Source organism: Topomyia yanbarensis, chromosome 2 (genome assembly GCF_030247195.1).
Source record: "Topomyia yanbarensis strain Yona2022 chromosome 2, ASM3024719v1, whole genome shotgun sequence".
NCBI lineage: Eukaryota > Metazoa > Arthropoda > Insecta > Diptera > Culicidae > Topomyia > Topomyia yanbarensis.
In genome coordinates, this window is record NC_080671.1 from 312,792,829 (window position 1) to 312,819,790 (window position 26,962).

Consider the following 26,962-nt stretch of genomic DNA (forward strand, 5'->3'; position numbering starts at 1 on the left):
TTTCACAAATCTGGCTGCATTTAAAAGTTAAAATATATTTTTATTTATGGCTCTCTAAACAATATCATCATTGAAGACTTTTATTCAATTTTCATGAAATATCTATGTGTGAGTGTACAATCCATTTCCCTCTGATCGTCAGTACTTTTATGGAAGAAACTTCTCTGTATAACGTAAACCGGGGTGACATTGATCACTTTTCGAAGTAATCGTTACATATTTTTAGACGTAACACATTTTTTTCAAGTTTAATATTTTTAAAACCATGTGCTGATGTATGGAGAACAAGATTGGATGGTTTTAACTGAAATTTTCCGCTTTCTGATATTTTTCCAAAAATATTTTCAAGTTAAAGTCCGTTTTCGTATTCCGGGGTGACTTGGTTAACCTACATGTTCACCCACAATAAGTTATTGATGTCAATGTTTTTCATTAAAATGTTTGTTTAAACTAATTCTGGAAAGATACTAATTGCAAAATAGATGTTAATTGGTATTATACAAAGTATTTCAATGTACTGTAAAATTCGAGTAACCAAAATTCGTATAATTTGTGTCCAACTAAAATAAAAAATTCTGAAAACCTTTAAAACTGCAAAAATTGTTTTATTTCAGTGCTTTATCAATGTTTAAAAAGTTTCATCTATTTTAACCCGCTGGAATATTGAACAATAAAAAAATGTTGCGAAGTTTAGCTTAAAATAATTTGAAATAATTTCCAACTAGTTTCACAAAAATATGTATTTAAAATAAACAAACTCTTAAAATTACATTTGGCACATCCCAATCTAAAGGAAAATAAAAACTTGCTTGTAATTTATTACTTTTGCTCAAATCTGAGATTTTATTTGTTTTATAAAAAATAGACACTTTACGAAGCTTCTTAAAAATAAGGTAACGTCAAATTTAGATTTTTTGTAGTTTTTGTACCCAAAAACCGAAAAATATACTCAAAAAGTATAGCAAATCAGTATTTTATAAGTTTAGAGTAAAAATCATTTCAAATTAAAATGGTTTGGTAGACTATTCTGGTTTAATAAGCGATCCACGAAAAACGTTTCGAGTGATCAAAGTCACTCCGATGATCAAAGCCACCCCGGTTTACGGTATATCGTATGATATATTTGGTTTTATCGATAGATGAACACATGTTTAACCCTGGAGATAAAAGGCGAAAGCTCCAGTGCAGCGATTCTCAACCGTTTTCGTACCACGGACCCCTTAGAAATCGCCCTGGGTTGCTGCGGATTCTCACGGATAAATATGGACTTTGTATGATACCAATATGTTATGTTCAGTTTGTTAGGAAACAAGACTTGAAATCTCAATCTGCACTCGGAAACTATATGTTTCTTCGTGAACCCCCAGCAACGACTTCGCGGCCCCCTAGGGGTCCGCGGATCCTAGATTGAGAATCATTGCTCTAGTGTACATCCAACGACCCATGTCAAGAACACCTGTTCATACACGTACATTCTGAGGCCGACTTAATATACAATAAGCCTCGCGCGATTGCATCCGCGTATCAGTTGGATACATATTTGCAATATATTCGCGCTTCTAGAATGAAGAATAATATTTTTTATTTGCAGTGAGCATTAGGTAATTTGCAAACAAATTACTTATTGTAAAATGCTTTGACTCATGATGTGGTAAAAAATCCAATGGAAGAGTTAGAATTGTTAGAATATATACATATTGTTTTCGATAAATAATTATCGTTAAATCCATTAAAATTTTGAAAAAAGAATCAATTTGATTTACTAACTACCTTAGCTAGTTTGGTAATAAAATTTATAAATTTTCTAAACTTTAAAGAAAAACTTACAATTAATGTGCGGGTGTTAGCGGGTCATATTGACCCGGATTTCGAACACAGTTTTAAGTCACAGTTTCAATCAATCTTGTATGTACTTCTACCCAATTTTGTTTCAATTTTCAGTTTCTGGTAAATATTACTATTTTTGAACAGGTTGGCCAGTGGGAATCGGTGCTGAAAGAGGTCATGTTTGACATATATAGATGTATGCAGAACCGTCATCATAATTCACAGGCTTATTGACAGAACACTAATAATGAACACAAACAAAACAATATTTAGAATGTATATGTATATCAAATTTGTACATGATGCGACCGATCTTGGACGTTCCGGATTACGATTCCGTCGCTGATTCCGGCGGTATAATAGTATTTCTCATAATATTGAACAAGCGACAATGTGGTCAATCAATGAAACTGATCCCAAAAATTTGTAATATGCTTGAAAGCTTGAATAAAATTCCATCTAAAATGATATTGATACTTCGGTTTCCGGGTGATTTTCACGTAGAATCCAAGATCAGTATTTGAATCAAAGTGTCAGTATCATTTTAGATGGGATTTTACATAAGCTGTCAAGAATATTAAAAAAAAACTTTGGGATCAATTACATTGATTGACCACATTGTCGCTTGTTCAATATTACGAGAAATACTATTATACCGCCGGAATCGGCGACGAAATCGCAATCCGAAACGTCCAAGATCGGTCGCATCATGTACAAAAAAGGAGCATCGCTCAATGAAGTTATTCCACGATAGTTATTGATGTTTCGTCAATTCCCTTTTTATGGAAAGAAGAAATGTTCGTGGATTTTCAGTAAAACGAAATAATGCCAATAAGAAAGATAACTAAAGCAAAAGAAGAAGGGGTCAGGGAAAAACCAGCACATGGGAAACCAGGACGTATGGTCACCCTAAGGTTATATATTTTATATATGATATGCAGAATAATAAACATAACAAAAAGGTATAATTTAGGTATTGCGCAATTCGTACAAAAGAACGAAGTTAAACCCTTTCTTTTTAGGGGGAATTTGCATAGTGCTAGACGTTTGATTGTCAAACCAAAGATAAGATCTAGATGTCTCCTTCTCACCAGCAAACCAGCGCTTCTGCGTTTGCTTTTCGAGGTTTTACTCAGGATTAGTTAGTAATTTAGGCGTTTCACTTTTTGGGTTTAGTGCCAGTAGGTGATGAGATACGTTCGAAACGCAAAACTATCCCTTTTTATATGCGCATCTTTCTAGATTTAAAAAACTGAGTTTCTAATTTGTTTTATAAAATCGTTTCTATTTTATTCAAACGTTGATTTTCGAGTCTTTCCACACAAATATAGAGAAGTACAAAGCCACTCCAAGTGCTATGATACCGACCCCAAGGAGTGCATAACCTGTGTATATTCCGGCTGAACGCAGTGTGTCTAAAGCCTAAAAAAGAATATTATAAAAAGTTAAACAATCATATCACAGGGAAGATATAACAAATTAAACTTTTTCGATATTTTCACTTACCCTTAAATCATCGATTTTCTCTTGAGTTAAGGTTACTCTTTGATTCACCCAGAAAACAGGTAAAGTTATATCAGGTAAACCTTCTGTAGCCCTGCAAGAAAGTATTACATTCATTTTTGGACAGAGTTACTCTGGCGCACTCTACTCACTCCAAACCGTAATCGCTCACGTGCAAATTGTACTGCAACCTGCCGTTCACTTCCAGCGGAATCCCAGAGAAGGGATGCATAACGTAGCGGAACTCATGGAGCTCGCGTGTTGGTTTGGGTCCATCCAGAGCGCTCACGTAGCTCGGATCAGCTAGATAAAAGTGTGGAAAACTAGCCAGCAGAGGTGCACCAAATTTACACCCGGAAAGGTCAAGCACACCTGGCTTTACGGCTGGACACTCGGCAACAGGTGCCGTGCACTGACATTCCGTTTCCAAATAGTTGTTACCATTGTCGAAAACGCGATCATCGCCAATCCAAGCCTTTCCGTCAACTCCTCCGAATTCCACGTCTTGATCATACTTCAAACTAAAAGCACTGCACACATCGGTGATGAACAGGATGAAATCTTCCGGATTTTTTATTTGCTGACTAGTCATGGGAGGATTCACTTGACCAGTCGATCCATGCACCTTACCGCACTCCCCTCGGAAGTGTGGTACCGTTGACTCGTTATTCCACGTCCTCAACAGGCCAGAGTCGGTCCACTGATCAGTGCCAGTTCCCATACGAAAAATACCGTCATACTCCACGCTGGTGTTTCGGTCAGCGAAATACGCGAAGCCATCCCAGTCAGGAATATCCATGCCTGCAGCTAATTCCGGTATAGCACCGGCAAGAATTTGCACTGCTGCCAGTAGTCTGTCCTCAGCCCCATCGAACAGAATATCTCGCACAAGAGCATCTTTGTATACTATTCCATCAAGCAAATTGTTCTTTTTGATTATGGCGTTGAGTTGGCTCACCAGTGCCGGATTACCGCCTCCAACCAACTTAGCAATGGTCTGTAGAAAATCGAACAATGAATGCTACCATTAGTGATCACCTTGACATACTTACCATCAGCATGGTGTGAGGAGTTGTCACTCTGTCGGTGTAGAAATCTCCCTTTGATTGCTCCGGGATATACGTCCAGGTTCGCTTTTGCCGGAAAGTAATGCTGTGATCTGTATTAAACTCAATGTCGTGTCTTTCGTGGTCCTCCAGGAAAACATACGGCCCTCGCTCGACGAACTGCGGTCGAACGTTTTCGTTGGTAATTGATTCGGGATTTTTCCAATCCCAAACATAGATGTCCAAATATTTCGGTACCTCGGACGTTAGCCAATTATCGTAAACTTGAGAACCTGGTTCCATAATGAATTCCTGGCGAAATAGCGGTTTGTTCAGCTATCTAACTGGAAAACAATTTCCACACTACTTACGCTTCGCGCCACGGATTCAACAATCGCTGGCAGCCCAAATCCGAAGAAAGCAGCCAAACCAAAAATAAGAACCACCCCAACGAAGGACCAGACCTTTTTGGTAAGGTTCGAGCAATTACAACAGCAGCACATTTCGCAGTTGACTGTTGGCTTCTGCCACACGAATTGACTAACTGTACCGAAATGAATCGAGAGCTAATTCCTAAACTACTGGTCGTATTTATCGATATCGCCATGATAATAAAGCCAGTTGATTTGAGCTCCTTATCTTGGGAGCTGGGGTCGCCCCCCAATTTGAAAGAACTGTTGCCTCCTGGTTTGAATTGAACCGTTATCACAGCGGTGATATGAAATAATAAAGATTAAATGGTGATTTGAGATTGACTTCAATTGACTAGTGAGTAAGTGAAGTCGACCTTCAGTTTCTGAGTAATACTTGGGGGAAAATGTGTCGTGCAATGTGATCTTTAACCCGAATATCTTGAATTACCTCACTATTAATCACTAGAATCGAGCGATCTTATCAATCCGGAAGCTGTTGTGATATGAAACACGTTCACTAACATGTCGTAATAGCACAGAGCCACTGGCATTCTGATGTCCAAATACCAGTACCACATGATAACAACTCAACTATAACGAGTTGTTGTCGGCACTCACGCCGTGTTAATCACGATGAAAGAGGATGAAAGATATAAGAGACCATAAATCCACTATCTTGAATGAAATGAAGAAGAACAAACTAACATGATTAAATCAGCGGCAAAGTGAGACCCAAACCGGAGTCAGCCAAGCTGGAAAGTGGAATTGTTCAAATCAAGAGTTGATTAAAGTAGCGCTAAACCACCGCAAGTAGCTAATTAGGTAAAGCCTAAGCTCGTTATTTCATCAAAGCAGCTTTAATTAAGAAGCTTTCATTTCACTTTTTATTTGTACAGACTCTCGTTGCTCAGAGTATGTATAGTGGACATGTTGCTCCATGACGGGAATTGTCCACCATTCCGTTTAAGATGTGACTGATGCTTCAGATGAACTACTGGAGCGTTACTGAATCCGGTTCCATTCTATGAAAGTGAAATTTGCTGACGTAATTTTCACGCAGGCAGGCTTTAGAGTTTCTCGGTGATTGATGATTGCCTTTTGAATAGGAAAAGTACATAGTGATATTGTATCAGGCCGATTTAAATCTACTGATTAAAACAACGTTGGGTAAAAATTTTATCTTTATTTTTTATCAACTTATGGGCCCTATAAATAAAGGATTAACAATCAAAGATTTTATTTATGAACGGACAATATGAGTAGGAAAACAAAATGGGGCAGCCTAGTAATTTGGTGAATTAGAAATCATAATTAGATATCTTTCCAATCCCTAGTTACAATCAAGGTTTTATGATAGTTTTATAGCCACTCGTATAACTTAGATTGTACTTGTAGCGTGCTATAAAACATCAATTGTTACTTGGGATAAATATTAGAAGATGAAACTATGTAGCGATTTCGGATGCTGGGATCGCCCAGCAAACCACGGGAGCAATGCTGCGGCACGTAATGGCTACTGCGCTCAAATATACGAAATAAAAGGCAGGGACTGCACGCGTGTGACTAATAAGTATCCACTTAAGGCTATAATCAAACAAGTTATGCATAATTTTATTGATTTCATCCCAGGAATTTATTTCTCAGGAATCCAGAGAATTTTGCATTTCCCGGGATTTTTGAAATCCGAGAATTCATCATTATTTTTTCCGGGATTTGGGAGTTGTCGTATCCATGTCCGGAGTATTTTTCGCTTCAAAGCGTCTTCTCCTATCAATAGTTCTCAACAGACTGAATCGGATTCGCTCTTCAGTCGGTTTGCCTGCCGCAAAATACATCCACACACTCGCTTACGTGTGTTCGATTTCTGTGGTCATTGCATGACACGCTGCAACACACACAGCTGTACTCACTCTTGTATTTCTGTCGACCAGTCAATCCCTTTCCTTCTCACAAGGCATATATAGAGCAACTCACACATCAATGAGACTGCTGCATGTTCTTACCCTGTTGCATGCACATTCATACCGATATACATGGTTCATTAAGGTGGGAATGTATACTTTTTACTCACATATTCTAATATTGGAATGATATTTCTTATAATTTTCGGCTTTAGATAAGTTATTTCTCTTCCAACAATATCTTATACACTACAGGAGTCCCGGAGCAAAATGTTTTAATACTTTTTCAAGAAGATTTATGTTCATCAAAATAAATTAAGGGGAAATAACTCAATTCTTAAACATTTGGAGCGGCTATTAATTGCCAATAACACTCTTTCAACTGGATTGCAGAGAACTGGGTTATATAAATTTGTACTCGGTTTAATGCAAATTTTTTGGCGTGAATTGTTGAGTCGTGCAAAAGTAAAGAGTATCCTTGTTTTTTATTTAAAAATAAAAAAAAAATGCCGACCGTTGCCCCAAAACATTTATTTGTTATTGCGTTTGCGGTGTGCACGATATTTAGACAACCGATTGATCTGATTTTTGAAAGATGGTCATGCTGGAACTGAACGCTTAATTCGATTATTACTAGAACACTGCGCAGAAATGTTTGGCCGGTTTATCGAAGGCATATTTCGATCAGAGTGTAGAAGACTGGAAATGTATTATCAATTTCATCATGATTTATGCTTACAAACTCTGTTAACTCACTTGCATGATCACGCAATTCGGATACTCACGGATATGAACATGTAATAAATTGTAAACTTCTCTTTTTGCTGTGTAGTTTATTCACTATCTGATTGATTTTAATTCAATCTTTTTAGAAGGTTCTGATTTTACTTTGATGGAAACGGATTCAATATGCCACGTTTTCACTTGATTGGAAATAGCCGCACTGTATCCATTTTCAATTTATTTCCCAAATCCCGAAAAGCTGAAAATCGCCGAAAAATGGAAGCTCTAATGCTAACCGTTTATCTAAATAAATCAAAAAAGGCCCCACATCATAGTGGTGTTAAATTGCCAACATTTACATTTCACAAACTTAGGCAAATTCTTCGTTTCACAAAAAGCAAATTCACGAAGAATTACAATTTGAGTTCATCCCTCATGGTAAATAAGAAAAGATTTAGTACAAGTACAAGTGCAAATTTGGATTCAACTACAGTTATTATAGGTCAGCCTGTTGAGATGCGTTCCCGAATAGAAATGTACAATAACAAAACCATAATTTTCACTGTGACAGTACAGTAATTTTACAATAATTTACAGTGAATTCTAGTGTTATGCTACAATACAAAAACAATAAACTTTACCGTTTCTACATTAAATTTCAATGTAAAATCGACTTTTACAGCAAAAAGGGGGGTGGTTATGTATTTGTTCTGGCACGAAGGGGGAAACGAATAGTGGACTGTATAGCTACATATAAGTTGGGAGTAGAAATTCAACCTGTGTGTGCTGCTTGATAATCGATAGATATCTTACTGGTTCGACCAACATTTAAAAAAATCCATTTTTCTCCATACATTTTTTTCTCGAAAACAGTAAAATTAATGTAAATTTACTGCATCAGTTTTTTTCTGAACAGTAAAAGTGATTGTTACATGGAATTTTATTGTAAATCTACTACAATAACTCTTCGTTGAACAATGTTGAAACAATAATAACTATAATATTTATTGTTTTATGATTGTTTGTAGGGTGAATGCTATGGTAAAATTTTATTCGGGTTTTTTCTCGGTCAGTGGCCAGCTGTGGTACCTTGGGCTTCATCTTAGTCAACGAAAAACAAGTTAATAACCTAACAGTAGCCTCAAGCAACAAAAAATGGTCATGGCCCAGGCTTGTTAGCAGGGCAAAGAGCTGACGAACAGGGTTGCCAAAATTAAATCTGTATTTTTGTGCCTTAAAAAATCTTTTCATCTGTATTTACTCTTCGAAAAAGTCAAGCAAGGACCTGTTTACATTTTCATAAAAAACACTACCATTCGTTCTGATATTTTACATCCAGAAACTTGAACTTTATCGATGTGCACAATGGAAAAATAATTTTCTTCTTCATTTAATGACTTTTGTTGATATATAATGTTATATACATTAAGTCGACCAATGCAGCTGTCGAATTCTCAGAAAAAAAATCGAGAATTAACAAAGTCACAGAGCATTACAATTAACGTTTCTGGAAGTAAACTTCAGCCAGGCGTTTGCTGGGTGCTAACCTGAGTGTACTACAAACCTTTACCTTTCAGAGTGAGCTACCAATTTCAAAAGTGAAGATATATTTTAATATAGACGGCTAAGCTGAGAGAGACAGATAGGAAGTATTACTGAAACTGAAAAAAATATTTCTAAAATAGTTTTTGTAACATCATTTCTCAAAAATCTGCATATCTGTACATACACGGAAAAATCTGTATATCTGTATATACAGATTCTTGGTCTGAAAATGGCTGAAAAATCTGTAGAAATACAGAATATTTTGTATTTTTGGTAACCCTGCTGACAAACTCGATGGATGTCTAGACTGACGATGAAACTTATGCGAAAGCCGATTTCAAATAAATCCTTGGGCAATTCCATTTAAAAGGCTACGCTGCAGTGCGCTGTTTCTAGTAGATCAAAGCCTGATTACATGGATAAAATCTAGAAGAAAATGATTTGGCAATGCAATTGTTCTTGTGGAAAGAAGGCCAGCTTTTTTGTGACGGATAATACTAACAATTCGGAAGTATAATAAAAAAATTGACTCAACAAAATGATTTTACTTTTCATTAAGTCCGATCTAGACAGCAGCCATAACTGCAAGAACTTGCTTCAATGGTAAAACGACAATGGGGTCCAGCTTATCCCAAAAGAGCTGACTTCACAAAATTGTCCCCAATTCCGTCCATAAGAGCCATATTGGATGATACAGAAGAGGAAACTGAAGATGAAGAAGCAGTCACCAGTGATATTGGTGGGAAGATCAATTGGTGGAACTAGCAGCTGAAGGGCGGCGAGTGCAAGAATTCATTCAAAATAGTAATGAATGACTTGTTTCGTCTATTGATTTGTTTGACATGTGATGAATTGGAATCATTCTGAAACATCACTTCGAGATTGCGATATCTGAAATGACTTATGAATACTTTTCCGCAGAAAAGCCCAACTTTACACTCAATTAGGAATGATGAAGAAATGGGAAACTGTAACTTTGAATTAAATTTACAGATATGAACCAAATGTTTGCGCCCAATAATTAAGGGTTTAGTAGAATGTTGGTGAGGTGTTTAAGAAACTACCACAACTGATTCAATTACTTCTTAGAGGCGCTACTTTCTCCAAATTTAAAGCTAGTGGATACTAGAAACCCTATTTCCTCATCGACATTCGAAGTGATTCGTGTGGATACCAAATTTAAACTAATTACGCGCTAAATTGGTGCAAGTTATTTGACAGAGAAAGATTAAACAGCAAACCGAAACAAGACGTGACACCAGAAACTAATTATGTCGGCACACAGTTAATAATAGAAAACAATGAGAACCTTGCTTATGAAACATTCTCAAAAAATCATGTTTTCCATTCATTGTAAATACTTTAGAATTGAATTCAAGATTTGATGATTTGACTATTCATAAAAAAATTCTGATCGGTATTTTGCAATGCGCCCTTATATTGAAAGATTTGATCAGGTATCAAATATGTCCCTATTAAATAGTAAAACTGTGGAGTAAAGTTAGTTTCCAGTTTGTAACGTATAAGTTTTCATCTACACTCTACAAAGGCATGCATAGAAAGACAGCACACATAATTGAACAAACAATTCTCACTCTCTGCTCAAATTATTACAGTTTCTCAAAGGCGAAACAACTATTTATTTATTTATTTATTTTTGTTTATTTATTTATTTATTTATTTATTTATTTATTTATTTATTTATTTATTTATTTATTTATTTATTTATTTATTTATTTATTTATTTATTTATTTATTTATTTATTTATTTATTTATTTATTTATTTATTTATTTATTTATTTATTTATTTATTTATTTATTTATTTATTTATTTCATCTGCCAAGACATAGTCTTAATGAATAAACGGAAATCTAAATATAAAAACGAAGATCGCGATATGTTCTGTGCGAATTTGTGCGACTATTCTCCAAAAGCAAACAGATCCTCAATTGCGGAGAAAGTTTGCATACATGCTGATATCGGTTCGTCGAATCCAAACTCCGTACGATGAATGCTTAGTTGAAGCAAACTAGTAGAGTGTAGAGGTCGTTGCGAAGCGCGGAATTCAATAAGGGATAGAATCTTCGGAGAGTCGATTTCGGCGTTGATCATCTTCGCCACAGATACTACTTGTAGAATTTTTCTGCGTCGTTCTAATGGGTCAAGGCCAAATCCAGTGCTGCCTACTATGCGATTTTTTCAGTTAAATATTAAAAAATAATGTTTCTCTCAATACATATATTTTTATTTTGAAAATTTTAATGTCATTCTTCAGAAATTCTTATAATCTCAATATAATTTGAGCCTATGCTGAGATACTCTGTTTTGAAGCAAAAAAATCGCAATTTCCCATATAAAACCGCAAGCGCACAACAAAAATCAGCTTGAGTATTCTGAGTTCACACATAATTTATCGTGAAGAATACGAGAAATGATGAAAAACTACGCTTCTAGCAGTTCATTTGAAGATTTTCTCATATTGGCCAATAAAAATGAACTTTTATATGAGAAAATGCGAGTTTTTCCCATCAAAACGGTGTATCTCAGGATGCCCTCAAATTATATTGAGGTTATGGGTATTTCTTATGTAACAATGTTTGAGGAACACGATGGCTTTACAATTTTCAAACTTAAAATATATGTATTGAGAGAAAAATTAAATTTTAATATTTAACTGAAAAACCTGTTTTAATCCACCTAGCGGTGCAATTGTGCCTTTCTCATTTCTCTAAACTATGGCACGGAGGCTTTTTATGTTCAACATAATTGTGGAAATGTCCATTACATTCTTAGTACACTTTGCATTTATACACAATGGCATGCCAGCCACGAACTTGATGAGCTACGTGTCGACGGTGAAACACTTGAAACAAAAAAATATCATACTCCATTAGGCTAATCAGCATTAGATCAATGTTATCTGCTTGCTAACTCATTTTGTCATGCGGGGATGGATATGTGAGGAGGGCGAAAGTCCCATGAACGAATGACTCCCCAGCTTAAATTGGTATGCTTTGTAATATAGTGGTGGTTTAAAGATGATGGGGTTGAAAGGGAGTGGTATGAGGGCTGGATGGGGTGGTGGTCTGAGGGGTGATTTAAAGAGATTTTTAAAGGAGGGGAGTGAACAGTAGAGGGGGAGTGTAACCCCTCTCCGAAAACCATCAACTACGCCCCTGTTAAAATCCAGAAACCTTATCTCGACGTTTTATGCACCTTGAATACATTTAGCATCAAAAATAAAAATTCTATTTTTAATTTTTCCTATAGTTTTTATGAGAAATTTCTGTGTGGCCGCACTCTGAAACCCGTAATTCCGGAACCTGAATTCCGATCGATCCAAAATTCAATAGCAGCCGATGGGAAGGTTGCACCTTTCATTTGAGACTAAGTTTGGGCAAATCGGTCCAGCCATCTCTGAGAAAAATAAGTGACATTATTTGACACATACGCACATACATACACACACACATACACACACACATACACACACATACACACACACACATACATACACACATACACACACACATACAGACTTTTTCCGATCTCGACGAACTGAGTCGAATGGGATATGACACTCGGCCCTCCGGGCCGGGATTAGGTTGACGTTTTTCAGAATGATTGCATAACCTTTCTATATGAGAAAGGCAAAAATGTGCAAAATCCAAAAAAGGTAATCTTCGTCAAATTTTTTTCGTGTTTGCATCAAATCTCGACGTTTTATGCACCTTGAATACATTTAGCATCAAAAATAAAAATTCTATTTTTAATTTTTCCTATAGTTTTTATGAGAAATTTCTGTGTGGCCGCACTCTGAAACCCGTAATTCCGGAACCAGAATTCCGATCGATCCAAAATTCAATAGCAGCCGATGGGAAGGTTGCACCTTTCATTTGAGACTAAGTTTGGGCAAATCGGTCCAGCCATCTCTGAGAAAAATGAGTGACATTATTTGACACATACGCACACACACACACACATACACACACATACACACACATACATACACACATACACACACACATACAGACTTTTTCCGATCTCGACGAACTGAGTCGAATGGGATATGACACTCGGCCCTCCGGGCCGGGATTAGGTTGACGTTTTTCAGAGTGATTGCATAACCTTTCTATATGAGAAAGGCAAAAACGCATAGTTGGCACTGCCGCCAAAAATTAATATTTTTTCTAGACTCATTGATTTTTTTTTTCAAAAACCATCTTGCGGTTTCATTCTAGAGTAAATAGAACCGGAGATATGATCAAAAGAAAATCAAGGGTTCTGGCAATTTGTCAAAACGGGGGGTGCTCCCATGGCCTGAGGGGTGGTTCAATTGACACAAAAATATGGGTTTTAAACCCCGTAAAACGTTCCCTCCCCAATTTTTTGGTCATGACAATCTGGCATATACAGTGCGACCCAACGCACAGTGGTCCCAAAGAGCAAAAACCTGCTTTAATCCACCTAGCGGTGCAATTGTGCCTTTCTCAATGATGAACACGAGAATTTTTTAGTTGCTTATATTCATTAAAAGCTTTCAAATGTATACATTACAATTTTATTATACATGACTTCACAACTATATACAAGAAAGGAAATCATCATTCGAGTTCTAAAATTTTGCAAAAGAAAAACCAGCCACGGTAATATTGAATTGAAAAAAGGAGCGAAATACGAATTCGATTTCCTTGAAAAAAAAATTGAGTTCCGGCTTATATGGGAATTTCATATGTGACCGGACGATTTAGTCTATATTTCCGGCCCCATATAAGCGATCCGTATGTTATAAACATCTGTGGGGATATTATAGCTATCATTTGGGACTAAGTTTGTGAAAATCGGCCCAACCATTTCCGGGAAACTGATGTGAGTTCGTAAATTTTGAAAGATGGCCGCTTTTCCCGGGCACTTCCGGAACCGTCTATGGTGGTCAATGTAGTCAACGAAAGTTTGGTTGGCCGTCGGTGACCTAGAACAGCAAATTTAAGTTGTTTGAGAGACATTTTAGCGAAATTTTTACCTTTTTTGCTTCCATCGGAGTATCGGTTTGAATCACAATTTGCTATGTGATCGCACGCCACAACCTGTAACTCCGGAACCGGAGGTCGGATCGGGATGAAATTAAATAGCCATTTACGGGGACGCAATACCTTTCATTTGAGACCATGTTTAGTTGAATCGGTCTAGCCATCTCCGAGGAACCGATGTGACTGTTATTCTGAATTTAGATACTTCCGCCGTGGCTTCCGGAACCGATGATGGTGGCCAATGTGGCCAAATAGACTTTGAATGGATGTTAGTGACCTAATACTACAAATCGAAGCAGTTGTGGTCATATTTTAAAAAAATATTTCACCTTTATACATTCATTGCAGAATTTATTAAAATCGACATTTTCTGCGTGTTCGTACTCATCACCCTGTAACTCCGGAACCGGAAGTCGGATCCATTAGAAATTCAATAGCAGCCTATAGGAACGTTGCACCTTTTATTTGAGACTAATTTTGTCAAAATCGGTTCAGCCATCTCTGAGAAAAATGAGTGACATTTTTGGTCACATACACACACAGACGCACATACACACATACATACATACACATATACATACACACACACACATTTGCCGAACTCGACGAACTGAATCGAATGGTATATGTCACTCGGCCCTCCGGGCCTCCGTTAAAAAGTCGGTTTTCAGAGCAATTGCAATACCTTTCTATTGAGAAAGGCAAAAAGGTTTTTTTAGATCACTTCAAAACGGTTGACTTTAGCAATGTAGTGTCTTTGGGTAAGTTTCTTGGAATAGAATTCTCCGCCTTCCCGTCCTATCGGATTGATGATTAATCCCCCTAATAGTGAGTTACGAAATTTATTTTCTTCAATAATTCAGATAGATAAATACTTACTTCGATGAAGTAGTAAAGAAAATTTTTATAAACATTTTATCTGGAGACTTCAACTCTCTATCTTTTAGGCTTCAATGCACTTACTTTTTCGATCGATTTACTTCTTTATAAAACACTAAGCAAACCATAAAAAAACTTTTAGTAGAGTTTCACTTGTTCAAAAAATATATTGTTTGTAGAACAGAAGTATGTATGCTTCAGCAATCGGCACAAATAGATCGTGCTAATATAACACATAAATGATATTTATTAGAATATCCATGTCTACTTTCTGTCAAAAATTACGTAGGTGTGCCGACAACCGACCAGTGCCGGCAACCGACCACTTTCCCCTTATAAATGCGAAAGAATATATCAATTCAAGGTCCCTATTGTTACTTTGAAACATCGCCTGCTTTTTGGAGCCAGAAATATATTGCAAAATTTAGAATATATTCTCGAATTGAACAGAGACGAAGTATCATTGTTCGGCAAAAATATATCGATACTGCAAACAACTTTATGGAAGACCCCAAGAAGGTAGGACAATTTTTAAAAAGTTAGCGTGAAAAAACTAATTTTTAATAATATTTTCCACAACTTTTAAACCATTTAAGCTAGATATATAGTGTCTTCAGAAATATCCTTTGCTAGTATTTGCTACTTTACCGAAGAATCAAAAACTCCATCTTAATTAGTTCAGAAAATAAATTTCGTATATCACTTATAAGTGAATTAATCACCAAATGATATACTCATGGGGCTGCGCAATCATAACGCAAACTTCATGGTTAATTTACTTTTTTATATTTTTTCTATTTTTCATAAAATATATTCAAATTGGGTCGATCCTTTTTAGTGTAGTCACGAGAGGCAAATTTAAAATTTTTGTATCATCTTGCATTGTTTGCCCATTGGTTTATTTTCTAATATGCGTCAGCCTATAATATTTGGAAAAAAATTGGAGGGAGCTTTTGACCCCTAGCCCTCCTTTTGACTACGCTTCTGTTAGGGAAGACACAAGATGAAACTTTGCAGGTATTCGCAATGGGGTAATTTTGGTAAGAGTAAGGTTGGACTATTCTCTTCCTTCTTACCTTACTTTAAGTAAAACACTACACAGACAGGCAACCCTAATTACATTCCAATGACAAATTCTTATGTATCAATCCTATGATTAGAGGAAACATTAAGGTAAATCATTCACAGTAATCGAAGAGGAAAACTCAATTACAGGAATCAAATCAAACACGCCGTCAACTGTTGCGGCGTAACGCAATAATTGGACGCTCCCCAAATTCATCCTTATTAGAAATTGTCACCAGGCTGACGAAAACTAGTGTGTGTAACTCGACCATCTCAATATCGACAACGCATTACAATGATAAAATTGCAATATAGCAGATTTATTGTAAATCGTCCGATAGAAACGATTGATTTCAGTTCAAATCCAATCATCGCTGTGGGCAGTCAGCCTGTTAATAATAATTAAATAAATCGTTTTCATGTTAAGTGTGCATTGTGCTTCAATGTGATAGCCGTTAAATTTCCATCGTTGACTTGTTCGCCGCATCCTAATGTTTTCAATCGTTTGCTGAACCATCAATCATCAATTAATTCACAAATGATTGCCAAATATATGACGTGAACAGGCAATAATGACAAATACAAAAGTTGTGTCCAGTATTTCCAAATCAACAACTAGCACCATCTGCAGGAAAGGAAATACTAAAGACGCAGGGTTCACACTCGTTATCCGCAATAGCAAGAAGGAAGGGAAAACATTTTATCATGATCCCCATGATAACACCACCGATGACGACATGGATGTGTACGACAACGACAGAGAAATGAATGGCACACAAGATACAGTACGCGTAATAGGGATCTTAACACTCACTAATATTCGTTTTCCTTATTTACAAGCTCTTACCTGAATAGACAAAGACACGTGAATCTGGAAAAAAGAGAGAAAAACACGTTATTCAAATAATTTTCAAACTGTAAATTATAATTAAAAGTATTTGTTTTAATGTACACATTTGCTAATAAATTTAATTAGTCAAACTCAACTCATCGTAACTGAGCTACACTTTTTACATCTTTAGCGATGCGGCTATGCGCGCATTAACCTTCGCGACGGTCCAGCACATTCGATAGAACTGCAATCTGCCGTAATGATTGATGAATATTGTTTAATCGCCAAATCGTCATTATGCTCGAGCCGAAACCCGTTACCTGATCCATTAACATGGACGCAATTACACTTCGGCGAAGCAGACCATCGTCGTCGGCATCCATTAGCGCCTGAGTGGATAAAATGTCCAAGTTTCTGTTGTTTTATCAATAGAGAGTCATTAAGCATTGAAAAAAATAGTTCTATGGCCAGTCCCGTTAAGCTCTTTGCGGGTAAATTATGCAATTACTCACACGCTGGTCGTAAAAACCAACACAGCCGATGACAGAGTCTTGATCATTACTTTCACTAGGCGTACGCACTATATTTCCTTAGCAACGGTCTGTTGGGTAACCAGCATAGATGAAATCGAAATCTGCACCGGCGTCGATGGCGGAACTTACAATGGCCATCACAAGCAGGACCCGCAATTTCACCTCATGTCTAACGGTCCGATGGAGGCGTTGTTCTCTCATTAAACCTCATTTTACGCGATGGTTTGACGAAGGGCGGTAGAACGTTATCCAAGATCTGCCTCATCTTCTATCGGTCTAATTATATCTAACACGGCTTCAATCATGCATTAGCCGAGGCAGACAGAACTGGCGTCAGCCGTAATTCATCATCATACACTCTGATCATGCTGAGCTTTTGATGTATGTACACATACATAGTCTTATTTACTTCGAGCTAACAAGCTGCTACTCGTACATTTGTTCGAGTAACGATTTGAGCGAAAATGACGCCCGGATTTGTGAAAGTACCTACGTGTAGGTTAATGCCGTCAAGTTTCAGATCTTTCAATTTAAATTCGTTGACCAGCACGGTTGATCTTGTAAATTTTTGCGTTTCCAAATTGGTCAGTTAGGTTGGTGTACTCATCGATTTCATTTACGCCTTTCTTTCAAACATCGCAGTGAGTTCTATTTGAAAACATTAGTTGAACTCAAAATTGTATAGTCCATCAGTATTAAATTCTTTCGTTGATCTAATTTTTCAACTTCCATCTGCATCTTTGTCGTAATATATCGGCCACATATATAACACACAAACACTTCTCCATTATCCACAGCTTGTACATTGGCGTTCAGCAGAAAGACCGAATCGCAATCAATAGTAGGCCAATCCCCTAAGCGGTGAGATTATTATTACTGCGTCCTGTATCCAGGGTTGCCTTTAGACCATTTAGAGCTTAGGGAATTAAATATGTGCGCAGCCGTCTGCACTTTATTAATAAACCGACCAGGCATTGCATTTATCACTCATATGAGTTAATAATTCCGTATAAGTTACAACTTCGAAAATAAAACCTCACATTTTCACATAAAAAGTTATTAGAACTCACACAACTAAACGGATAAATTAAACGCTTTATTTTACCGGATATAAATAAATATGCCGGAGAATGAGCGAATGAGTTTATTACGGTTTCCCTGTTTGTGTTCGCTGTTTTACTGGCGCTTATAAAAATCATAACAAAACAAATCTGTTCTACTTCCTTGTCGGTGTTTTGACAATTTTGTTTATATTTACGGATATAAAAATTGCCACTATAATCAGTTAAATTTTATCGGAAAAAAATCTCATGCCATTTTTGCACTTATAAAAATATACTTGTAGTACCATTTATTTTACCTATTATTTATTATTTATTTTCGTCAAGCATATATAGACTACATAGAATGGTATTACAATATTTGCTTATATACTATATATTATTTCTACAATTAAGTTCAAATTTAATTTGTTTTCTGGACATGGAAAGGTCGATTATTGCACAATTTTCATTGTAATGACGCATCATTCTATTGATGGGGCTATTTTTAGCATAGTTTGTCCTAAAAGATTGTTCTAGGAATAAATTACGAGTTCTTAGTTGACGGATAGGTACATAAAATTTGATTTGCGAGAGTAATGATGCGGATCGTACATGTTGAGAAATAATGTCGTTGATAACTCAAAGCATGGCAAATTCGCGGCGTTCTTCGAGTGTTTGTATGTTAATGAGCATACAACGTGCTTTATACGATGGAAAAGGAAATGTCGTCCAGTTTAGTTTACGAAGTGCTTACAAAAGAAATGTTTTTGGACTGATTCAATGCGTTCTTCGTACAGGACAGTGTATGGGTTCCATACTACGCTGCAATATTCCAAAAATGGCCTGACATATGTATTGTATAATGAATTAATTGTGTAGTGGTCTTCAAAATTATAGCTGAAGCGTGTAATAAAGCCCAGCATACTATTTGCTTTATTTATTATTGTGTTGCAATGTTTCACAATTGTGAGCTTGGAGTCTAAGATTACGCCTAAGTCACGTACAATTTTGCATTTTTCTACTAGTTTGTTTCCTAAATGCATTTCTATTGGAATATTTGAAGTTTTTCTGCTGAATGTTATTGTGCTACATTTCTTTGCGTTAAGTTGGGGTAGACTTTTGCTTTACCATGTGTGGAATAGGTTGATTTCGTTTTGGAATACTTCAGCGTCTTTCTTATTTCTTATGTCCATGAAAAGTTTCATTGTCGTCTGCATATATAAGCACTTTTAGATGTTTGAGTATAAAGGTAATGTTATTTACGTACAAAATAAAAAGAAGAGGGCCTAAGTGGGAACCCTGGGGCACGCCAGAGATGACACGAATTGGTTCAGAGAGTATATTCAGAAAGTGAACTGTTTGTTCGCGTTTCGTTAAATATGATTCGAGCCATTTCGAGAGTTTATTTTCCATGCCATATTTTTGCAGTTTGAAGAGTAATAAAGGGATGTCAATACGGTCGAATGCTTTACTGAAGTCTGTGTAGAGAGTTTCCACATGGTTGCCATTGTCCATTGCGTTTACAGTGGATGTTACAAATTCTAAAAGGCTTGATGTTGTTGAGCGACCTTTATAAAAGCCATGCTGTTTACTTGTTATTTGATTTTTGATTTGCTGAAATATTTTGTCATTTACTAGTTTTTCAAAAAATTTTGGAATGCATGAGATAATGGCAATCCCTCGATGGTTTCGAATGTATGATTAAGCGCCTGATTTAAAAATTGGCACTAAAGTTGAAAATACGGTGTAATGGTAGAGTAATTTCTTCTGCTAGATTTGGGGCAATTCCGTCAGGTCAGGTCCTTTTGATGCGTCTAGGTTTTTTTAGCTCAGTGGTAATTTCGTGTTCAGATAATTCGTGGACGGAAATGTTATTTGAAAATTCAGGTATAAATGAAAAGTAGTCGCGGTCGCGGTCTGTTTCGGAATGTAAAGTGTACACTTCTTGAAAGAATTTTCCAAATAAATTGCAAATTTCAGTACTTTTACTTCCTACATGTCCGTCAAAATACATTTGGGATGGAAAATTGCTACTTTTTAATTCGTTTTCACGTAATTGAAGAAATTTTTTGGACAAGTCCTGATTTCATTCTCGATTTTATGATTATATTCTTCATGTGCAATGGCTATGTCGAGTTGGGAACAAATGTCCAAAAATTTTTGTCGATTTTCTATGCTTTTTTTTCTTGTAAATTTTATGTGCCTTTTGTTTTCTATTTTTTAGGTTTTTCAGATGTTGGTTGAACCACACAGGCTGTTGACCGCCATGAGTTCTTCTTCTTCTTTTTATTGGTACTGTTCCAGAGATTAAATTCATTACAATTAAATAGAATTTAGTCACTGCTTCGTTGACATTTCCTTCTATACTCAATACAGTTTGCCAATTTATTCTACATAGTCTACGTTTGACTTCTTCGAAGTCAGTTTTTTGGTATTCCGGCACTTCCTCATACTCCAAGTCGTTCGGGGAAAAGTTTTGATGAATAAAAATTGAATATTCGATTGCTGTGTGAAATACTTCATTTTTCCATAATGGAGTTAAAGATGCATTAACACAGAAGTCTTCAGTGCAGTTCGTGAATAAGAGGTCTAAATATGAATTCTGTTTATTTTTTACATGGTTGATTTGGTGCAGGCCAAATTCAGATATTTTGTCAAAGAAGTATTGAAGTGTTTCATTTTTGCCTACGACAGGGAGTAAGATAGATTCGTTTTCAATGTCTACTTCTTATTTTTACAGTTATAGTTCCAGAGATTAAATTCGTTACCCTTAAATAGAATTTAGTCACTGCTTCGTTGACATTTTCTTCTATACTCAATACAGTTTGCCAATTTATTCTACATAGTCTACGTTTGACTTCTTCGAAGTCGGTTTTATGGTATTCCGGCACTTCCTCATACTCCAAGTCGTTCGGGAAACAGTTTTGATGAATAAAAATTGAATATTCGATTGCTGTGTGAAATACTTCATTTTTCCATAATGGAGTTAGAGATTAATTAACACGGAAGTCTTCAGTGCAGTTCGTGAATAAGAGGTCTAAATATGAATTTTGTTTATTTTTTACATGGTTGATTTGGTGCAGGCCAAATTCTGATATTACAGGACTGGGAGTAAGATAGATTCAATTTCCATGTCTACGATGAAGTGGGTGTTACGTTGATTGAAGTCGCCATAAATATGTAGTTTTACTTCAGGTTCCATGTTTGACATAATAGATTCTACAGTTTGAAAAAATAGCTCAAATGATTTTTGTGATCATTTTCAGGTAGAAAATACACAGAGGAGAATATGTGCACTTCTCCTGATATTACTGCTTTTGCCCATATATGTTCAAATTCTTTGTGTTTCGTGGTTTCTATTTCTTCTAAAGGAAAGTCTGCATTTATGGCTATGAGAACACCTCCTCCAGACTTTTTCTGACAAAGAGACAAATTACGGTCATGCCGGAATACATTAAATTGATTTCCAAAAATTTCTTCGGTTCATACGCTTTCATCCCAGCTAGTTTCTGCTCCAAGAATTATATTAAAAGAGGACGAAATTATTTTTTGATGGACTTCTTTAATTTTTACTGGGCTCTTCATTCGATTAAAATTTTGGCAATAGACTAAAAACTCAATCGAACTCTGTTGGGGATGCGAAGAAGTTTTTGGAATATTTATTATTACTTACATTTATATGTTCTTCGTCTATAGAGGGTGTCTTTACTTCCGAAAATTCGACGTTCCAAATTTATAGGTAGCTTCGCGGAGCTGTTGAAGGCGGCGAGTTCTTTCGCTTGACAAAAATTTTCCATAAGAGTCAAGGTCTGCTGATAGGCTTTGATAAAAATGCGCTGGAAATGGTGGGGTGCGGTCGGTAGTCCTTCGGATGCGAGTGTCATTTTGATGCTATTCCTTACCGGCATACATACAGCACAATAAAGGGTGTTTTTCATACATTTTTTTAAATGAAATATAACACAAAAAACCGTTTACAACAATTGTTTTTGTTTGGTATAGTATGGATTGCAATTTAACGTTTTAAATTTTTTTTAGACAAATCGTCGCTGTTGTGCTGTCTTATGATACGCGCCATTTACCACATTTCGAGAAAAACGATATTTAAAGTTTGAGATTAAATATCTTGAAACTTATAATTGATTGAAAGAAATCAGAAAATACAATGGATACTTCTATCTATTCTCTATTAATCTCTCAAATATTACGAAGATCGGTTGACTATGTTGAGAGCTTTTACTAAAAATAGAAACAAAAGTCACACTCACACGTGTCACAGGTGTGTATTGATGACAAAATTTGTATGACGTGTCATAATTGTGCATGGGAAAATTCCTACACAATTAAAGCAATATTTTTAACTTTTATTCATATCTTCGACCTAGTTTGGTCTAGAAACAATCGAGGGGATGTATTTTGAAGGAAATTAGTCAGGGAATATAGAAAAATAGTAATTTTAGTTTGCAGTGTTGCCAAACATGCTTTTTTCCAGTTTCAAAGTAAAATGGCGTTTTGCTCGCAATACACGTTTTTTTCTTTCAAAAATTATTATGTTAGTGAATTCCTCGGACATTTTTACACTAAAAAACTTCTAAAATTTCAATATAATTTGAGTCAATCGTACGGTGACTGTCGAAGCGATCAGCCAATCTTTCCAGGCCGTACAGTGTATAGCGATAGAGAATAGTGCTAATCCGCTTTCAAGGTTTTCTTGCGCATTCTGCACCTCTTCGAGGTTTTGAACGTTTTTTCTTATTTTGTGTGTAAATGTTAACCAGAAGGACAGTAGCAGTGTTTCATTTCTTGATAACTGTCTGGATACCGTTATCCAAGATAAGTACAGCTTGGTTCTCCTACTAACGAGCTTTGGATCGTGTTTGGCCCGTACAAAAATGACTTCCCTTGACCATGGTTCGCCCCAAGGTGAGATGGATGTCGAAACAAAATCGGCTCTCCGACTCAAGGTATATCCAGGCTCGGCCACCGGGCCTTCGTGATATTCTTCCGGTTCAAAGACAAAAAGTGTCTGAATTTATTACAGATTTCTCGAGTTCAGACGGAACGATATTCAGCGGTGACAGAAATATCAAAAATTCCCCCTGACATGCTTCGGGTGGTGGTAAATAGTTTGAATCAGGCAAATGATATTGCTGGCTACGGCCCTTTTCTGAAGGAGTATTGAGTATATCTACCAGCTAACCGGGTTGACTTCTGTGGGGTCGAATCCAATGCGTGGATCTGCTGACACTTGCAATTGGTTGCTTTGAAGACCCCTTGCTCCAACCAATACCTTCATGAGTATTAAGGGGCTTTCAGTCTCTACGCATCGCTCGATCGAGATAGAAGTGTTTTGTTTTCGGTCTGTTGGAAAAAGAACAGTGCAGTAATCCGCGTTCAAGGTTATTTTGCCATTCTCTGCCTCTTCGAGGTTTGGACTTTTATTTTCTTTTGTGCGTGTGTTAACCGTTAGGCCACATTCCTCAACCTTTTGTTCGTAAAGCGAGGATTGAACAATAACCAGCTATTTAAGCTGGACTGGTGCGTCGTGGGAAACGAGTATACAGATAAGTGAAATCTACCTTTTTGATACATTTACGGCTTTTTCCCGTCTGCGCGGGTGCTGACCCCGTGCGTTGACGGTGTCGATGGCTTCCTCCCCGGATGGCCAAATGGAGATCGAATCGACTCCTAAGGCTCTCCCCCGACCCAAACAATATCCAGAGCTCTCGACCGGTCCCTTTGTGGTCTTCTTTCGGCCCAAAACAAAATCGCTGAATCTATTACAGATTTCAAAAGACCTGACGGAACGGTTCTCGGCTGTGATCGAAATAAAAAAGGTCCGCTCAGACAGGCTGAGGGTCGTGCTGACTAACTCAAAGCAGGCAAACGATATTGCTTGCTGCGAGCACTTTACGAAGGACTATCACGTGTATATTCCAGCTGTGAAAGTACAGTCTGAAGGCGTTGTCACCGATGACAGTTTGACATGCGAGGATCTGCTGCAGTACGGGGTTGGCCGTTTCAGAGACCGCTTACTTCAGCCAGTGAAAATACTCGAGTGCAAGCGTTTGCACTCAGTAGTAGTCGCGGGGGATGGTTCAAAAACGTACCCCCAATCAAACTCTTATCGGTTGACCTTCGCTGGTACCGCTTTGCCAAATTACGTCCTCTTGCACAAGGTTCGTCTGCCTGTGCGTCTGTTTGTGCCGCGGGTCATGAATTGCACAAAGTGTAAACAATTGGGTCACACAGCCACCCATTGTAGCAATAAGGCCCGCTGTGGAAAATGCGGGGAGAATCATCTAGATGATTCGTGCAGTAAGAATGCTGAGAAGTGTCCTTACTGTGCAGAGAATCTGCATGATATCTCGGCATGTCCCGCGTACAAACTACGCGGGGATAAACTAAAACGTTCCCTTGCTGGACGATCCGAACGTTCTTTCGCAGAAATGCTAAAGAAAGCTACACCACCAACCTCAACAAACATCTATGCTCACTTGCCTCCTATCGAGGGCGAGGCTGATGACCCACAAGAGGGAACATCTACTAGGGCGCCTAGAAGTTATAGGAAGAGGAGGAACATTTCCTCTCCTAAAGTTCGTTGTAAAGGCCAGAAGGTATCCCTTGACGGGACTCAGAAAGTCACATCTATTGGAAGTGTTGCAACCAAACCGAAGCAATTAGCTCCTGGTCTCGGAGGATTAAACTCAGAGAAGGAGTTCCCAGCACTTCCCGGAACATCAAAAATCCCAAGTGTTCCTCTGTTTCAGTTCGAGAATAATCGCGGCACTGGAATTATCAAACTCTCGGACATTGTGGACTGGATAATAAAAACATTCAATATAACTGATCCTATTAAAAGTCTTATGTTAGCTTTTCTCCCTACAGTAAGAACATTTTTGAAGCAGTTGACTGCTAAATGGCCCCTCCTTTCAGCGATTGTATCCTTCGATGGCTAACTCATCGAACGAGGTCACGGATTTGATCACTGTTCTACAGTGGAATTGCAGAAGTATCATCCCGAAAATCGATTCCTTCAAAATTTTAATAAATAATTTGAGTTGCGATGCATTTGCATTATGTGAAACTTGGTTAACTTCCGACATAGATCTCAACTTCCACGACTTTAATATTATTCGCCTGGATCGAGACACCCCCTATGGAGGAGTGCTTTTGGGGATCAAAAAGCGCTATTCCTTCTACAGAATTAACCTTCCCTCGATAACAGGTATTGAAGTTGTCGCTTGTCAAGTAACAACCAAAGGCAAAGATCTTTGCATAGCTTCCATATATATTCCCCCCAACACCGCGATTGGGCATCGCCGGCTACATGACATCATAGAATCCCTGCCTGCACCGCGACTAGTTTTAGGCGACTTTAACTCTCACGGTACGGAATGGGGTTGCCTTTATGATGATAACCGTTCCTCTTTAATTCACAATATTTGCGACAACTTCAACATGACAATTCTAAACACGGGTGAAATGACACGGATTCCTCCCCCACCAGCGCGCCCAAGCGCATTAGATTTATCCCTTTGCTCGACCTCGCTAAAGTTAGAATGCGCGTGGAAGGTAATCCCTGATCCCCACGGTAGCGACCATCTGCCGATCGTAGTCTCAATCAATAACGGCTCAAGGCCATTGGAAACAATCAATATTTCGTATGACCTCACACGAAATATCGATTGGAAGAGCTATGCTGCCGCGATATCCGACAACATCGAATCTACTCAAGAACTTCCTCCGGAGGAAGAGTACAGCTTTTTGGCTGGCTTGATTCTCGACAGCGCGAATCAAGCTCAGACTAAGCCAGTACCCGGCGCGAACATACAAAAACGTTCTCCCAATCCCTGGTGGGATAAAGAGTGCTCAGACGTGTACGCAGAGAAGGCCGCCGCGTTTAAGACCTTCCGGAACGACGGGTTACCCGCTAGTTTTCGACAGTACGCGACGTTAGACAAGCGAATGAAGAGTTTGATGAAAGCCAAAAAACGCGGTTATTGGCGCCGGTTCGTCGACGGATTAACGAGAGAAACATCGATGAGCACTCTTTGGGGAACAGCCCGACGTATGCGAAATCGAAACAGTACTAATGAGAGCGTGGAATATTCAAACCGTTGGATATTCGATTTCGCCAAGAAGGTTTGTCCGGATTCCGCCCCGGCACAGAAGATTTACCGCGCCGCGTCTCCTCACGATAACGCGAACGAAACACCTTTTTCGATGGTGGAGTTCTCACTTGCTCTCTTGTCGTGTAACAATAAAGCTCCAGGGCCAGACAGAATCAAATTCAACTTGTTGAAGAATCTGCCAGACTCTGCCAAGAGACGCTTGTTGAACTTATTTAATAAGTTTCTTGAGGCTAACATTGTCCCACACGATTGGAGGCAAGTGAAGGTCATCGCCATCCAAAAACCAGGAAAACCAGCCTCCGACCACAATTCGTATCGACCGATCGCAATGCTATCTTGTATCCGAAAGTTGTTCGAGAAAATGATCCTATCCCGCCTCGACAATTGGGTCGAAGCAAATGGCTTACTGTCAGATACACAATTTGGCTTTCGCAAAGGCAAAGGGACGAACGATTGTCTTGCGTTGCTCTCAACTGAAATTCAAA

At 37.6% G+C, this 26,962-nt stretch overlaps 2 protein-coding genes across 4 annotated transcripts in view; both read right to left on the reverse strand.

Annotated features, from left to right (window-relative positions):
• The window catches only part of LOC131683577 (serine proteinase stubble), a 258,242-nt gene that overhangs the window by 156,375 nt on the left and 74,905 nt on the right, over positions 1-26,962 (reverse strand). For all 3 annotated transcript variants that reach the window (XM_058965670.1, XM_058965669.1, XM_058965668.1), the window contains exon 2: positions 16,782-16,805. The gene's annotated coding sequence lies outside the window, so the exon portion shown is untranslated. The remainder of the gene's footprint in view (positions 1-16,781; positions 16,806-26,962) is intronic.
• On the reverse strand, positions 3,109-4,943 carry LOC131683580 (protein croquemort-like). The gene is made up of 5 exons (XM_058965672.1): positions 4,748-4,943; positions 4,383-4,688; positions 3,483-4,327; positions 3,334-3,424; positions 3,109-3,249 (listed from the first exon to the last, which is right to left on the reverse strand). The coding sequence occupies exons 1-5, from the start codon at positions 4,877-4,879 to the stop codon at positions 3,121-3,123; spliced, it is 1,503 nt and encodes a 500-aa protein (XP_058821655.1). The 5' UTR covers positions 4,880-4,943; the 3' UTR covers positions 3,109-3,120.